General features: G+C 40.6%; 1 protein-coding gene across 1 annotated transcript in view; it reads right to left on the bottom strand.

The window, feature by feature from the left end:
• Positions 1–12,833: 12,833 nt before the first annotated feature.
• LOC126239904 (sulfite oxidase-like) overlaps positions 12,834–16,831 on the bottom strand; it is a 153,718-nt gene continuing 149,720 nt past the window's right edge. Inside the window, exon 8 of the mRNA XM_049947894.1 lies at positions 12,834–13,134. Coding sequence (XP_049803851.1) covers positions 13,094–13,134 — 41 coding nt within the window. The 3' untranslated portion in view covers positions 12,834–13,093. The remainder of the gene's footprint in view (positions 13,135–16,831) is intronic.

Here is a 16,831-nt window from a genome sequence, read left to right as displayed (position 1 = left end):
TCTATTGTCAAAAGACTAAAGGAAGACTACTTTCCTTGTTTCTGTACACCAAAAGCAATGCTATCTGATGACACCTCAGACTTAACTGATAAGATATGGTGATCTTTTCTAGCAGAATGTAAGATAAAGCAAATTTTGATTTAAGATTTTTTTTCATCAAACATGCCTCTGGTACAATTTTCAGCGAATATAACAGTTTTATACAAATGTAAGCACTGAGCCAATGAACCCAGTGCGTACACATTTTTTTGCTCTTTGAGTAGGTAATGAACAGATTACCAAACCTCTCCATAGGATGCACTCCTGATGAGCTCATGCTAAGAAAGGAGAAGAAAAACAAATGTGTAAACTTGCTTCCTCAAGTAACTAATAAAAAAATTCAGCTGGCGGGGACAAAATATACCAATCAATTATTTCATTGAACATAAGAGCTCAAGTGAGAAGAATGCATATGACAGACAGTTAGGTTGTGTTTAGACCTTTTCTGTAGGAGATTTAATTTTATTACAGACACATACATCATGATCTCTCCTGAAGGGCATAAACAAGAAGGCAACTTCTGTGCTACGGCCCTTTCAGAATTGTAAAGATTCCTCCATACCCCAATTCTGATAAGGTTAAAGACCTCTATCATTATAGAGATTTAAAAATATATCTAAAAACAAAGATGATGTGACTTACCGAACGAAAGCGCTGGCAGGTCGATAGATACACAAATAAACACAAACACACACACAAAATTCAAGCTTTCGCAACAAACTGTTGCCTCATCAGGAAAGAGGGGAAGGAGAGGGAAAGATGAAAGGATGTGGGTTTTAAGGGAGAGGGTAAGGAGTCATTCCAATCCCGGGAGCGGAAAGATTTAAAAAGATATATTCAGAAAGGAAATTCTAAACTGACAAGGTCTACACTAAAGATGATGTTTTGTAAATTTTACTGTATGAATGTATATATGTGTGTGTATTATCCAGTGAAGTGATGCATTATTTTTGTTTTGTAATGATCTATGAACTAATACTTCCTGATGTGAAAGTCCATGAATTAACAGTAAGATGAAACTATCACGGAAATACAGGATGGAATGTAACAATATTATGAGAAGGAAACTTGCTGCTGACCATACAGTGGAGATGCTGAGTAGCAGATAGGCACAATTATAGCTTTCGGCCGTTAAGGCCTTCATCAACAATAGACTCACACACACGCACACACACACATGACTACAGTCTAGGAAACTGAAACCACACTGAGAGCAGCAGCACCAGTGCATGATGGGAGTGGCGACTGAGTGGAGGTAAGGAGGAGGAGTGGGGACGAGGAGGGATAGTATGGTGGGGGTGGCAGACAGCGAAGTGCTGCAGGTTAGACTGAGGGAAGGGGAGAGATGGGGAGAGAGGGGGGAAGTAGCAGAAAAGGAGAGAAATAAAAAGACTGGATGTGGTGGTGGAATGACGGCTGTGTAGTGCTAGAATGGGAACAGGGAAGGGGCTGGATGAGTTTGGACAGTGACTAATGAAGGTTGAGGCCAGGAGGGTTATGGGAACATAGGATGTATTGCAGGGAAAGTTCCCACCTGTGCAATTCAGAAAGGCTAGTGTTGATGGGAAAGATCCATATGGCACAGGCGGCGAAGCAGTCATTGAAATGAAGCATATCATGTTTGGCAGTGTGTTCAGTAACCAGATGGTCAACTTATTTCTTCACTACAATTTGTCGGTGGCCAATAATGTGGACAGACAGCTTTTTGGTTGTCATGCCTACATATATTGCAGCACAGTGGTTGCAGCTTAGCTTGTAGATCACGACTGGTTTCACAGGTAGCCCTGCCTTTGATGAGATAGGTGAAGTTCGTGAGAGGACTGGCGTAGGTGGTGGTGGGAGGATGTATAGGACAGATCTTGTATCTACGTCTATTACAGTGGTATGAGCCATGATGTAAGGGATTGGGAACAGGGGTTATGTAAGGATGGACGAGTATATTGTGTAGGTTCAATGGATGGCAGAATACCACTGTGGGAGTGGTGGAAAGGATAGTGGGCAGGTCATTTCTCATTTCAGGGCAGGATGAGAGATAATCAAAACCCTGGCGGAGGATGTAATTCAGTTGTTCCAGTCCAGGGTGATTCTGAGTTACGAGGGGAATGCTCCACTGTGGCCAGACAGTGGAACTTTGGGAGATGGTGGGTTCAAATGGTTCAAATGGCTCTGAGCACTATGGGACTCAACATCTTAGGTCATAAGTCCCCTAGAACTTAGAACTACTTAAACCTAACTAACCTAAGGACATCACACACACCCATGCCCGAGGCAGGATTCGAACCTGCGACCGTAGCAGTCCCGCGGTTCCGGACTGCAGCGCCAGAACCGCACGGCCACCGCGGCCGGCAGGAGATGGTGGGAAATTGGAAAGATAAGGCATGGGAGATTTGTTTTTGTAGAAGGTTAGGAGGATAATTATCGTCAGTGAAGGCTTCAGTCAGTCCCTCGGTATATTTCGAGAGGGACTGCTTGTCACTGCAGATGTGATGACCACGGGTGGCTAGGCTGTACAGAAGGGACTTCATGGTATGGAACGGGTGGCAGCTGTCGAAGTGGAGGTATTGCTGGTGGTTAGTAGGTTTGATACGGACCGAGGTACTGATGTAGCCATCTTTGAGATGGAGGTCAACATCTAGGAAGGTGGCTTGTTGGGTTGAGTAGGACCAAGTGAAGCAAATGGGGGAGAAGTTGTTGAGGTTGTGGAGGAATATGAATAGCGTGTCCTCAACTTCGATCCTGATGGCAAATATGTCAACAATGAACCTGAAAAAGGTGAGGGGTTTATGATTCTGGGTGTTTAGGAAAGATTCCTCTAGATGGTCTATGAATAGTTTGGCATAGAATGATGCCATGCGGGTGCACCCCAGATTTTTTTGTGGGTAATGCCTTTAAAGGAAAGTAATTGTGGATGAAGATATAGTTGGTCATGGCAACCAGGAAGGAGCCTGTTGGTTTGGAATCTGTCAAGCATTAGGAGAGATAGTGGTCAATAGCAGTAAGATTATGGCCATTAGGAATGTTAGTGTACAGGTAGGTGGCATCAATTGTGATGAGCAGGGCAGCATGTGGCAAAGGGACAGGAACTGTGGAGAGTTGGTGGAGGAAATGGTTGATGTCTTTTATATAGGAGGATGGGTTCTGGATAATAAGTTGAAGTTGTTGGTCTATGAGAGCAGAGATTCTCTCAGTGAGGGCACAGAAACTGGCCACAATGGGGCATCCTGGGTGGTTAGGTTTATGAACTTTAGGAAGCATATAGAAGGTAGAAGTGCGGGGCGTAGTAAGGGTGAGCAGAGAGATGGACTCTGGGGAGAGGTTCTAGGATGGGCCTAAGGATTTGAGTAGAGACTGGAGATCCTGCTGGATTACTGGAATAGGGTCACTGTGACAAGGTGTGTAGGTGGAAGTGTCTGACAGCTGGCATCGTCTTTCCGCCAGGTAATCCTTGCAGTTCAAAACAACAGTGGTGGAGTCCTTGTAGGATTATAAGGTCAGGATAAGTTTTTAGATGGTGGACTGTGGTTCTTCTTGTGGATGTAAGGATAATTTTCATGTTGAGGGATTTGGGGAATGATGGTAAGGCAAGGTTGGAGGTTAAGAAATTCTGTAAAGTTAACAGGGGGTGGTTTGGTGGCAGTGAGAGTGGATCACAGTTGGATGGAGGAGTGAACTGAGTTAGGCAAGGTTCAATATTGGTCTTTGGTTGAGTCTGATTGGTTGGGTTGGTGTGAAAAAGTGTTTCCACTGTAGGGACCGGGAAAAGGTGAGAAGATCTTTAAGAAGTCCTGCATGGTTGAATTTGGGAGTGGGGCAAAAGGTGAGGCATTTGGAACAGATTGATATTTCTGTGGGACTAAGGATTCTGGAGGAAAGGTTCATGACTGTGTTGCTGGTCTGTTTAGGTTCTGGGTTCTGAGTGGAGGTGGGTGAGAGTTTTGGATGGTAGGGTAAGTGTAGGAGGTCTGTGAGACAAGGTTTGTCAGCTGCGAGGGGATGTGGGGGAGGTTTGGAGGTTGTTGTAGAAGTGGTGGACTGTGGTACACCAAGGTGGGAATAGGAAGTGAGCAGGATGAAGAGCTTTTTGAAGTGGCATTATGCATATTGCTCAAGTTCTTGCAGCACAGGAGTTTCAATATGTGTTACGGGTTCCAGATATTTGTGAATGTATAGCAGGAGAAGTTTTCAGATGGAGAGAAGGTACTGCAAGGAGGTTTGGGCTTGGCTGATATGGTTTTGCAGGACTATGTTGGTGAAGGCTAAATATTGGGGAAATCTGAACAGGTGGTGGTCATTGTGGAAGGAGGGGTGGCAGCCAGAGATGGGTAATTTGATGATAAGTCCTTGGGGGGGGATTCCATGAGCCGAGCAACAACGCAGGAACAGTTGTTTGGCTGGGATCTGGCTAGGGATAAGAAAACTTTTCTGTATTGATGCATATGGAAGGAGCAAGGATCTATGGTGGTGGAAAAATGCAAACTTACGTAAGTAATTTACAATTACATCCGAAAAATTTCGCAAATATACACCCATTTAATCCCGTATTTTAAACACATTTTATGCTAATATGAAGATTTCCTGGTTACTCTGTAAGACTGAGTCATCAAAACTACCACTGTAGGTCCAAGCTATGATCTAATATAACTGTATAATGAGAAACATGTGTAGTTAGTTGGCTATCATGTGCTGTTTTTGTAAATTTCTTTATGTTGTGAATATCAATTTGGCACATAGGTTTATTTTATTACTTAACAGTGAATATATTAGAGCAGCCAAAGCCTGAACATGGGAGAAAACATGAAAAAACCATTATCCATTGGTGCTAAGAACTGCCTCAAATTGAAAATCTCCTGTCAATAGCCAGATATTGTGGGTAAATTGAAAGCACAGTGTGAAAAACATGCGCATAGACATTCCTAAGTTTAAGTAGCAAAGCAAATAAAATGATTACTTAGATTGTAGATTATTATGTTATGTTTTCACTTAATCACTTTAGATTTAAGTAATGATATACTTTCTACTTGTAATGTTGTTTCGGTTATTTTCTTTGTACTAGAGTTGACATGGTACCAAAAGTTAAACTAAGGCAGCAGCCATTTTTGTAAAAGTTTGAACATGCAGAGTAATTAGAATATTTCTTTTATGCTTTGATCATTTATGTTCTTCATGTGCTTTGTGATTTGCTGTTTTGTATCTCAGTCCAATAAGTTAGGTACCTTAAACTACATTATGTATGGGTCTAAAAAGCCTGGTCTCCTAAACCTTTCTGTGCAGTTATTTCTGTTGTTTAGAGTACTGGGTCAAGATGCAAGTGTCTGACCAGTATATTCCATGACTGGAAACACAATCAATAAAGAACAGTGTCTATATTTAAAAATCTGTGTGAATCCTATCATTACCCTTTGTAAAAGAAAAACTGATATAAGGTGAAAGTACTTAGTATGTAGAGATTATCATGATCCAGGGGTAGAATAAAAGAAATTCTAGTTTTAGTAAAGAATAAAAGTGCATAAATGTGTGACTGCTATACTTCAACGTGATACACTCGATGAATGAAATAGACATATTATAATGCTATGTACAAGAAACTGTCTCACAGAAGTGAAAGTAAATTGCAGGTGAAAAATGTTAATGTGTACAGTGAAGGGGTAGTCACCTCTGCCCAGCAGTAAGCAGGGTGGAGATGAGTGATGAGTTTGTCGAAAACACAATATCCTGTAAATCTGTAGGACACTAATAACACAGACAGTTTTAAAAAGCACTCGCACCACAGCTTTATGTAGTATTCCTATGAAGAGTTGGTTGTGATTAATGGCAGCAGACAATATTGGGATCTGCTACAAACCTAATTGTTGCCATATTGTGTTGAGTGTACGAACAAGTTAATACTTTTTTTGCATGGGTTATACATATCTGCTATGGAAGGACACTCTTGAGGTGCATGTGGCAAAGTATTTAGAATAAATAAAATAACAATAACCGTGGCCTCCAGTAGAGGCAAAAATAAATCAGTTTACTTTTAGTTTAAGTAGTTTGTAAAGCCAGCAAACATAAATACTAGTGCAACATGAAATCAGTGAATAATAGAAGTCCCTGTAGTTGCATATCGTGACTAGGTTAATAAACTGGAAGTTTTGTTTAATGACATTAGAGGAGCTGTCTACGGAGGCAGCTGCAATTGAATTGATAATGTGATGGTACCTTCCTTATGTGAACACTTGAGGGGGTGGGGTGGAGCCCAGCCTCCTGTCCCATGCTGATCCCAATGCTACTGTGTACATGAAGACAACAGGTCAGTTTTGCATTTTATTCAATAAAAATTTTCTAAATTCAATTACTGTCACTGGGCCATCTAAAGTCAATGAGTCTAATCAGTCAAAATTCTGTCAGTTCATCTACCATTGTTCAGACAAAGAAAGACATTGAGTCAGTTATTTTTCAATTCAACAACTGTAAGGGCATAAAGACTGCTTATTGTTGTATAAAATCAAGATTTAAATTTGTCTACATCTACATCTACATCTATACTCCGCGAGCCACCTTACGGTGTGTGGCGGAGGGTACTTATTGTACCACTATCTGATCCCCCCTTCCCTGTTCCATTCACGAATTGTGCGTGGGAAGAACGACTGCTCGTAAGTCTCCGTATTTGCTCTAATTTCTCGGATCTTTTCGTTGTGATCATTACGCGAGATATATGTGGGCGGTAGTAATATGTTCCCCATCTCTTCCCGGAATGTGCTCTCTCGTAATTTCGATAATAAACCTCTCCGTATTGCGTAACGCCTTTCTTGAAGTGTCCGCCACTGGAGCTTGTTCAGCATCTCCGTAACGCTCTCGCGCTGACTAAATGTCCCCATGACGAATCGCGCTGCTTTTCGCTGGATCATGTCTATCTCTTCTATTAATCCAACCTGGTAAGGGTCCCATACTGATGAGCAATACTCAAGAATCGGACGAACAAGTGTTTTGTAAGCTACTTCTTTCGTCGATGAGTCACATTTTCTTAGAATGCTTCCTATGAATCTCAACCTGGCGCCTGCTTTTCCCACTATTTGTTTTATGTGATCATTCCACTTCAGATCGCTCCGGATAGTAACTCCTAAGTATTTTACGGTCGTTACCGCTTCCAATGATTTACCACCTATGGCATAATCGTACTGGAATGGATTTCTGCCCCTATGTATGCGCATTATATTACATTTATCTACGTTTAGGGAAAGCTGCCAGCTGTCACACCATTCATTAATCCTCTGCAGGTCTTCCTGGAGTACGTACGAGTCTTCTGATGTTGCTACTTTCTTGTAGACAACCGTGTCATCTGCAAATAGCCTCACAGAGCTACCGATGTTGTCAACTAAGTCATTTATGTATATTGTAAACAATAAAGGTCCTATCACGCTTCCTTGCGGTACTCCCGAAATTACCTCTACATCTGCAGATTTTGAACCGTTAAGAATGACATGTTGTGTTCTTTCTTCTAGGAAATCCTGAATCCAATCACAAACCTGGTCCGATATTCTGTAAGCTCGTATTTTTTTCACTAAACGTAAGTGCGGAACCGTATCAAATGCCTTCCTGAAGTCCAGGAATACGGCATCAATCTGCTCGCCAGTGTCTACGGCACTGTGAATTTCTTGGACAAATAGGGCGAGCTGAGTTTCACATGATCTCTGTTTGCGGAATCCATGTTGGTTATGATGAAGGAGATTTGTATTATCTAAGAACGTCATAATACGAGAACATAACACATGTTCCATTATTCTACAACAGATTGACGTAAGCGAAATAGGCCTATAATTATTCGCATCTGATTTATGACCCTTCTTGAAAATGGGAACGACCTGCGCTTTCTTCCAGTCGCTAGGTACTTTACGTTCTTCCAGAGATCTACGATAAATTGTTGATAGAAAGGGGGCAAGTTCTTTAGCATAATCACTGTAGAATCTTACGGGTATCTCGTCTGGTCCGGATGCTTTTCCGCTACTAAGTGATAGCAGTTGTTTTTCAATTCCGATATCGTTTATTTCAATATTTTCCATTTTGGCGTCCGTGCGACGGCTGAAGTCAGGGACCGTGTTACGATTTTCCGCAGTGAAACAGTTTCGGAACACTGAATTCAGTATTTCTGCCTTTCTTCGGTCGTCCTCTGTTTCGGTGCCATCGTGGTCAACGAGTGACTGAATAGGGGATTTAGATCCGCTTACCGATTTTACATATGACCAAAACTTTTTAGGGTTCTTGTTTAGATTGTTTGCCAATGTTTTATGTTCGAATTCGTTGAATGCTTCTCTCATTGCTCTCTTTACGCTCTTTTTCGCTTCGTTCAGCTTTTCCTTATCAGCTATGATTCAACTACTCTTAAACCTATGATGAAGCTTTCTTTGTTTCCGTAGTACCTTTCGTACATGATTGTTATACCACGGTGGATCTTTCCCCTCGCTTTGGACCTTAGTCGGTACGAACTTATCTAAGGCGTACTGGACGATGTTTCTGAATTTTTTCCATTTTTGTAATGGAATCCATTAATGTAATGGAGAAATTTCTTGAAATGAAAAATACTTTCGTATTGACAGTTATTCACCTTGAAGTGTAACAATTCAGTAAATACTTGTTTTAAAGCTATGTTGAGATAATTAACCAAGAAAGGTGCCTCCACACCCTCAATCATTGCTTGCTGCAGTTTTATTATTGAACCTCTCTTACAGAAATAAATAATGATGCTTTACTTAACTACAGATAATCTTGTGAATGTACCACTTCTCTTATTCTTATTGTACTTGTGTCACTGTTAAATGTAAAACAACTATCTACTGGTATAATGAGCATAACCTATGTATTTTCTACTGAGAGTGATAACCATCATATTGCCTTCTAATAGAATTAAAATTTATGAAGCATCCGTTTTTCTGTCAAAGTCTAGAAGTCTCTTCTAATAGAATAGCTTCAAGCCTTTGAGGAAGTGATAAAGTGTTACTTGTCAGAGAAACCATATATTTTCATTAATATTTGTACAGAGCCTGCCTCCTGCACACATTTTTTTCTGTAATATTCTCTGTGACTAGTAATAATTGTATTCCGTGGCACTATAGTAGAGGTTAATTGTTGGTCAGTGATACTGAAAAGGCCTTTATTGCTGAAAAAAGAGCAGAGAAAAATGTTCTCTTGTTTTTGAAAAAGAGCGGCAGTCATTCTTACTTTCTTTGTCTTTCATATACTGTCTTAGCAAACCGATCTGCAGTGTAAGACCTCCATTGGAAGTTCTATTTTTGTTTGTTGGTTTTAGAGTAATTAAATGTCATATTTGTTAAAACTTTGCAATTATTTTAAATTTACTTTCTCCCAACTTGATAATTTGCATGATTTTTTGCCACAGCGTCTAGCGGAATTAGCACATCGTTGTGGAGAGACACAACAACAGAAGGCATGTTGCATTCAGTCATTAATTTGTACTTGCTTATAGCAATCAGCGACCTTGAGATGAACAGCCAATCATTTTAATATATTTTGCAGCCATTCCATGCAGGAGATATTAATAAATGATTTGGTCATTTGTCTCTGAACAGCAATGCTTTCTGTCTTTGCACATGTCAGGCTTTACCCCATGTTCAATAATTAGGTTGTTGTCCATCTTACAATAATGCACTGATCTCTAGGAAGGTTATAAAAATAAACTGAAAACTTAAGATAAAAACTGAGGTGCAACTTAGCTGCTGCCAAACTGTGGCCTATAACATGGTAGACCACATTGTGGCACAACACACAGTTGAACATAAAATGCTTGATTTCAATGGCTGGCTGTTTCACAGCCTAGGACAACTGGGTCCTCCCATCCACCACCAGCTTTTCTGAACTGCACAGATGGCAGTCATCATTACAAAACATTCTTTGCACCTGAAATTATCCTGGCCACAACCTACAGTAATCTACTGTCCCCACACCCATCATCCAACAGTTTCATCCATTGTCTTATCACCTCCTCCCTATTCATGTCCCCTGACCATTGCTTTAAGCTGTCCTCTGCCAATGTTCCCAACCATCTTTCCCCTTTCCTGCTCCCCTCCTTTTCACTCCTTACTCTCCTCACCCCACCCCCACCTCCCTGCCCCACAGCCTCCCAATGCTGCACCTGGCAGTCTTCTCATGCCTTCTCCCTGCACAGTCCATCAGACACTCTTCTCACACCCTCATCCCCCTCCCCGTGCTCTGATACCACTCCCCTTATCCTTCCCAACTCCAGATTGCCACTCAAGGTGACAATTGCATTCTGGTCTGAGCTGATCTGATACCATTCCCCTACCCTCCCCCTCTTCAGAGTGCCAGTCAATGTGAAAGTTGCATTCTGGTCTGAGCTGCTGGGGATGGCAGTCTCGTGTGCTTGAGGTGTATTTACTTGTGTGAATGTGTGTGTGTGTGTTTTCTTTTCTGGAGTAGGCTTTGGCCAAAAGCTAAATGTGTAACTGTCTTTTCGTTATACCTGCAACTCGATGTGTCATCTTCATGGTGAGAAGCAATCCATCCCTTTCCTAAAATTATTAATATTCCAACCTGGAGTTTTCATTGTTTAAAAATGCAGAATTGTGAGATTTATTGATGCCCTAAAATAAATATTTTACATAAATGCCTGTGTATCTCTTCTATGATAATGTTCATTGGATTGTTTCACACATGTCAATCAAAACAGAAGAACTGTCGCCTGCTGTAAAGATATCAACTATTAACAAAGTAATATATCCACCCTAAAGTTTATGTAGTGCCCTGATTTGGATGCCAGGATATTATTCTTTATTCTACACTGAGGTGACAAATGTCATGGGATAACTCCTAATGTCATGTCACACCTCCTTTTGCCCAGAGTAGTTGGCAGGTCAACATGGCATGGACTCAACAAGTCATTGGAAGTGCCCTGCAGAAATATTGAGCCAAGCTGCCTCTATAGCTGTCCATAATTGTGGAAGTGTTACCAGTGCAAGATGTTGTGCATGAAGTGACCTCTCTATAATGTCCCATAAATGTTCAGTGGGATTAATGATGGGAAATTTGTGTGGCAAAATCATTTGCTCAAATTGTGGTATGGTGACATGACATAACTGTTTGGGAACGTGAAGTCCACAAATGGTTGCAAATGGTCTCCAAGTAGCTGAACACAACCATTTCCCATCAATGATTGGTCCAGTTGCACCAGAGGACCCAGTCAATTCTATGTCAACACAACCTGTCTGCTGCTGTAGCCCCTTAATGCCAAATTTCACCACACTGCTCTAAAGGATATGTTTGTCGTACATCCCACGTTGATTTCTCTGGTTATTTCCACAGTGTTGTTTGTCTGTTAGCACTTACAATCTGTGCAAATGCCGCTGATCTCTGTAGTTAAGTGAAGACTGGCTGCCACTGTGTTGCCCATGGTGAGAGGAAATGCCTGAAATTTGGTACTCCTAACACATTCTTGACACTGTGGGTCTCAGAATATTGAATTACCTAATGATTTCCAGAATGGAGTGTCCCATGCATCTAGCTCCAACTACCATTCCAAGGTCAATGTCTGTTAATTAACATTGTGTATCCATAAACACACTGCTCTTTTATATCTTGTGTACACTATACTACTGCCATTTGTATATGTTCATATCGCTATCCCATGACTATTGTCACCTCAGTCTACTATACGGTGGCTTATGGTTTCACAAATCCATATCAGTCTTCTGTTCATCTTAATTATATGCCAAGTACTAATTTAGCCTTCGATATTTTAAAATACCAGCTCAAAAATATAGAAGAGAAGCAGTTTCTGAATATTAATGATGAAAAAATTCCAACCAGCTACACTTTTTGAACAAATCATGGATAAAATATTTTGGAAGCCTTTCTAATGGAATTGGTGCAAGATGTATATGAAGGTGCAAAGCAGTGTGGACAGTTCACTTCTTCCCCACAGTATTCAGACAGCTGATCAGGTGATGAGTGTTATGGTCTTAGATGGGCTCACTGTTTGGAATTCATGCAGACTATATCAATGGTTCAAATGGCTCTGAGCACTATGCGACTTAACTTCTGAGGTCATCAGTCGCCTAGAACGTAGAACTAATTAAACCTAACTAACCTAAGGACATCACACACATCCATGCCCGAGGCAGGATTCGAACCTGCGACCGTAGCGGTCACGCGGTTCCAGACTGAAGCGCCTTTAACCGCACGGCCACACCGGCCGGCCAGACTATATCATTCATTGAAATATTGTGTATGAAAATGAATTGTTAACCCCATTGTACATGTGGATATATGTCTTCTACAGAAATAATGAACAAATTTGTCACTGTGGAATTTACCTTTAAAGAAGGGTCTTACGTGATTGACAAACATGATCATGAATATTTGTCTCTCATAATAATGGCATCTGTTATCTCTTATAGTAGTTTTGAATACTTCGCGAAAAATGTCGGAATGTAACAAAGCATGCATCAATTCTTATGGTGATCTTAAGGATATAATATCAATAAATATGCATTATAAACAGAGTGGGTTTATGATAGTGCTATTTGTTTGAATTTATTTTCCTATTTGGTGATATCCTGGGTCAAGTGAAACAATGCTACATGAAATTTCCGTAATACACCTATTGATTGGCGAATTTCTGCTTCATTTGTAGCCTGTCCCAAACGGATTTAATCCAGAATCCAGTCTTCACTTTAGGTGACACTCCATAAATTGCCAGTCTGAGAACCAATTAGTAATGATAATATAAGCAAATTTAATGGGCCTTTATACAATATTTTTCTTTTCAAGAAACATTTATTGCACATAGTTAGCTTTTATGATTACAATATTCTTACTTAGTTTTAATCACAATGCCTTATACTATAGTACTGTATGGTCAATTGTAAGATAACTTCCCAAAATATTCTATTCAGCTTTTCTATGCATGTGATATTTCATTATGTATCCTATAATTAAGATTGTTTTCCAGTATACTGCATGTCTGTTCCAAAGAAAGACAACTACCTACATAATTATTCTTTCTTCAGTTTTATATCCACTGTCTTCCTTCTTGGTGCTCATATTACAGAGAATCTTCTTTGTCTCCCAAAATAATTATGCGTCCTGTACAGCAAAAAACAGAAGAAAGTCCAGAAGTTGCAGCAATGAAAAACAACCAGAAATTAGTAAATAATTTCGGCTGGATAAGTTATACATAATACTATAGATGAGGAAAGTTTGTGAGCATTGCAGTACATCCACACACTTAACAAAATGAAGATAGATAAAGAATGGGATATGACACTTTTAAACAACAATGAAACAGAAAAACATTTTTTTACAACAAAAGATGCAAAACTATAGGTGCACATATAAATTATCTATTTTAATTCTACAAATTTCGTAAGCATACTTATTTGATAATTATATTTTTATGTAGTTGCTACTGTACACATCACTAGCATCTTTAAATATTTTGGTTAATTTATAAAATGTTATAAATAGTTTCAATGCATTGTAAACATGGAAAGAAGAACAAAACCCATCCCTGACTTATTGTTTATGTAAAGTAAAAAGAATTGAAAGTGCACTCAATACATTGTCATATAAGTTTCACAAATTGTTAAGCCCCATATATAGAATGCAAGAGCCCATGGAAGCTTTTCTGACTTTCAGATGGGCACAAATTATACAGAACCAAACCACTCACAGACTGCTGACATGTAGTTCAGGTTATATTACACTTACAGCTACATATTGTCAAGTGGAAAAAATAAAACAGAGTTTACAACAGAGTCCTTCTACCACATAATGCTTGCGGTTCAAAACAACGGTGGTGGAGCCTTTGTCTGCAGGTAGGATTATAAGGTCGGGATCAGTTTTTAGATGGTGGACTGTGGTTCTTTCTGCAGATGTAAGGTTAATTTGCATGTTGAGGTACTTGGGGAATGATGGTAAGGCAAGGTTGGAGGTTAAGAAATTCTGGAAAGTTAACAGGGGGTTGTTTGGAGGCAGTGGGGGTGGATCACAGTTTGATAGAGGAGTGAACTGAGTTAGTCAAGGTTCAATATTGGTCTTTGGTTGAATCTGATTGGTCGGGTTGGTGGCGAAGAAGTGTTTCCACCGTAGGGGCCGGGAGAAGGAGAGAAGGTCTTTAACTAGTCCTGCATAGTTGAATTTGGGAATGGCGCAAAAGGTGGGGCCTTTGGAAAGTACTGATATTTCTGTGGGACTAAGGATTCTGGAGGAAAGGTTCATAACTGTGTTGCAGGTCTGTTTAGGTTCTGGGTTCCGAGTGGAGGTGGGAGAGAGTTTTGGAGGGTGGGGTAAGTGTAGTAGGTCTGCTAGACAGGGTATGTCAGCTATGAAGGAGTGTGGGGGAGGTTTGGAGGTTGTTGTAGAAGTGGTGGACTGTGGTACACCAAGGTGGGAATAGGAAGTGAGCAGGATGGAGAGCTTTATGAGGTGGCATTGTGCATGTTGCTTAAGTTCCTGCAGGTCAAGAGTTTCAGTGTGTGTTATGGGTTCCAGGGTTACATAGCAGGAGACTTTTGCCGATGGAGAGAAGAAACTGCAAGGAGGATTGGGCTTGGTTGATATGGTTTTGCAGGACTATGTTGATGAGGGCTAAGGATTGGCGGGATCTGAACAGGTAATAAGCGCAAAAAGAATAAACCTGATGGAGAGAAAGCGAAAATTATCACGATGCCATACTACGGAAAAGTCTCACAAAAGATAGCAAATATTTTTAAGCCATACGATGTCAAAATAGCCTTTCAGACTAATAACCTAGTGAGGTATAGCCTTAAGCACGATATTGGCGAGAAGAGAAATAAGTTTGAAAGATCGGGAGTTTATAAGATTCAGTGCAGAACGTGTGATGCAAAATATATAGGGCAGACAGGAAGATCATTCGCGATCCGGTATAAAGAACATAAAGATGCGTTCAGGTTAGGAAATTATGACAAATCAGCTGTTGCGAACCATATATATGAAACAGGCCATCCCCTTAATAGCATAGAAGACAACGTAGAAATATTGCATGTAGAAAAGAAAGGGAGGAAACTTGACTTACTAGAGGAATTCGAGATAGCTATCCATGGAAAGAAACAAAGCAATATCCTAAATGTACAAGATAACTTTAAAGAAATGAGATTTTTTAGCGGGTTTTTAGAATTATTTTAGGGCAGGCATGCGACTTAAAACTTGTAACATGTCAATGACGGAGTTGCGAGAGGCTAACGATGGCAGACCAATGCAGTAAGGAAATGAGGCGCCCAATAGCATAGCGTTACCGTCAAGCACACGGCGGTAACCACGCCACAACACCTAGGCATGTTAGTCCACAACAGCACCCGAGCCGGCGCAGTCGACAGCATATTTGGTAGCTATGGGACGGCCATCGACCTGCGTCAATAACTTTAATGTAAGACGAGGACCCACAGTCCAATATACTTTTAATTCTTTTTACTCTATGGACCCACCAACTATTGGTGATGGTATTTTGTCTTTTTAGTACGTTTAATTTCGCGACATAGATTTTACAACCTGATGATGAGAGCATTGTCTCTCGAAACGCGTTGTTAAAATATATATAAATCGCGGTTGAATGCTAAATGTGATAACCAAGGTGGAGGTCATTGTGGAAGGAAGGGTGGCAACCAGAGATAGGTAATTTGATGGTAGGGCCATTAGGTGGGACTTCATGAGCCAGGCAACAATGCAGGAACAGTATGTGTGACTGGGATCTGGCTAGAGATAAGGAAACTTTCCTGTATTGACGCAGATGGGAGGAGCAAGGATCCACGGTGGTGCAAAAAATGCGAAAAATTAAGTAAGAAAGTATAATTACATCCAAAAGATTACACAAAAATACACTCAAATACATATGAAAAATAGGAAAAGTACGAAATCGATGCACAAGGGGAAAAAACGAATTGAAATCTGAGGAAGACAATGGTAGTGGAAGGCGAAAACTCACTAAAATTGGTGAGAAGTCACAAGGGTCAAAGTACAGAATAACTAATCATTAATAAATATATGTATATTACTGTGGGTAGTAGGTTTGAGGGTGGATACGCGTAGAGAAGGAGGACGGCAGATGTGACTGGATCAGGTGGATTTAGTGGGTGTGAACAGGGATAGAACGGAGAAAGTGTGGGGGGTGGGGAGGTGTTTGTAGGTAGAGATGTCAGATCATGTGGCACCGGAAAAGTGCGGGAGATAACACACAAAAATACAGAAACTGACACAGGGAGAGAGATCAGTTTGAAGGTATAGGCTTAATTATATCGGCGGGAGTTATGTGCGACATAAGATGCTGCATCAACAATCAGTGTGGTCTTGAGGCCATCGGTTGCACGTGGCTGAGACAGTTGATACAGTGTGGCTCATAATTAGAGCATGCAGTGCGGTTCGTGAGGCAACAAGAGAAACACAAGAAACAAAAGAAAGAAGGATAAACATTGAGTATAGCAATGCAAAAGTAAGTAGTTACCAAGGAAAACAGCACAGGGTTAGGATAGAAGAAAAGCCATCAGCCAAAAATCAAACAATGGAAAATCCAGGATGGAATGTAACAACACCAGAGAAGGAAAGTTGCTACTCACCATATAGAGGAGATGCTGAGTCACGATAGGCACAACAAAAAGATTCACACAATTATAGCTTTCAGCCAAAAAGGCCTTTGTCAGCAGTAGACACACATACACACATACACACACTCACTCACGCAAGCGCAACTTGTACACACGTCTGCAGTCTCAGTGAACTGAAACCACACTGCGAGCAGCAGCACCAGTGCATGATGGGAGTGGCAACT

Source organism: Schistocerca nitens, chromosome 1 (genome assembly GCF_023898315.1).
Source record: "Schistocerca nitens isolate TAMUIC-IGC-003100 chromosome 1, iqSchNite1.1, whole genome shotgun sequence".
In the NCBI taxonomy this organism is placed as follows: Eukaryota; Metazoa; Arthropoda; class Insecta; order Orthoptera; family Acrididae; genus Schistocerca; species Schistocerca nitens.
This window is presented reverse-complemented; position numbering and strand designations above follow the sequence as displayed.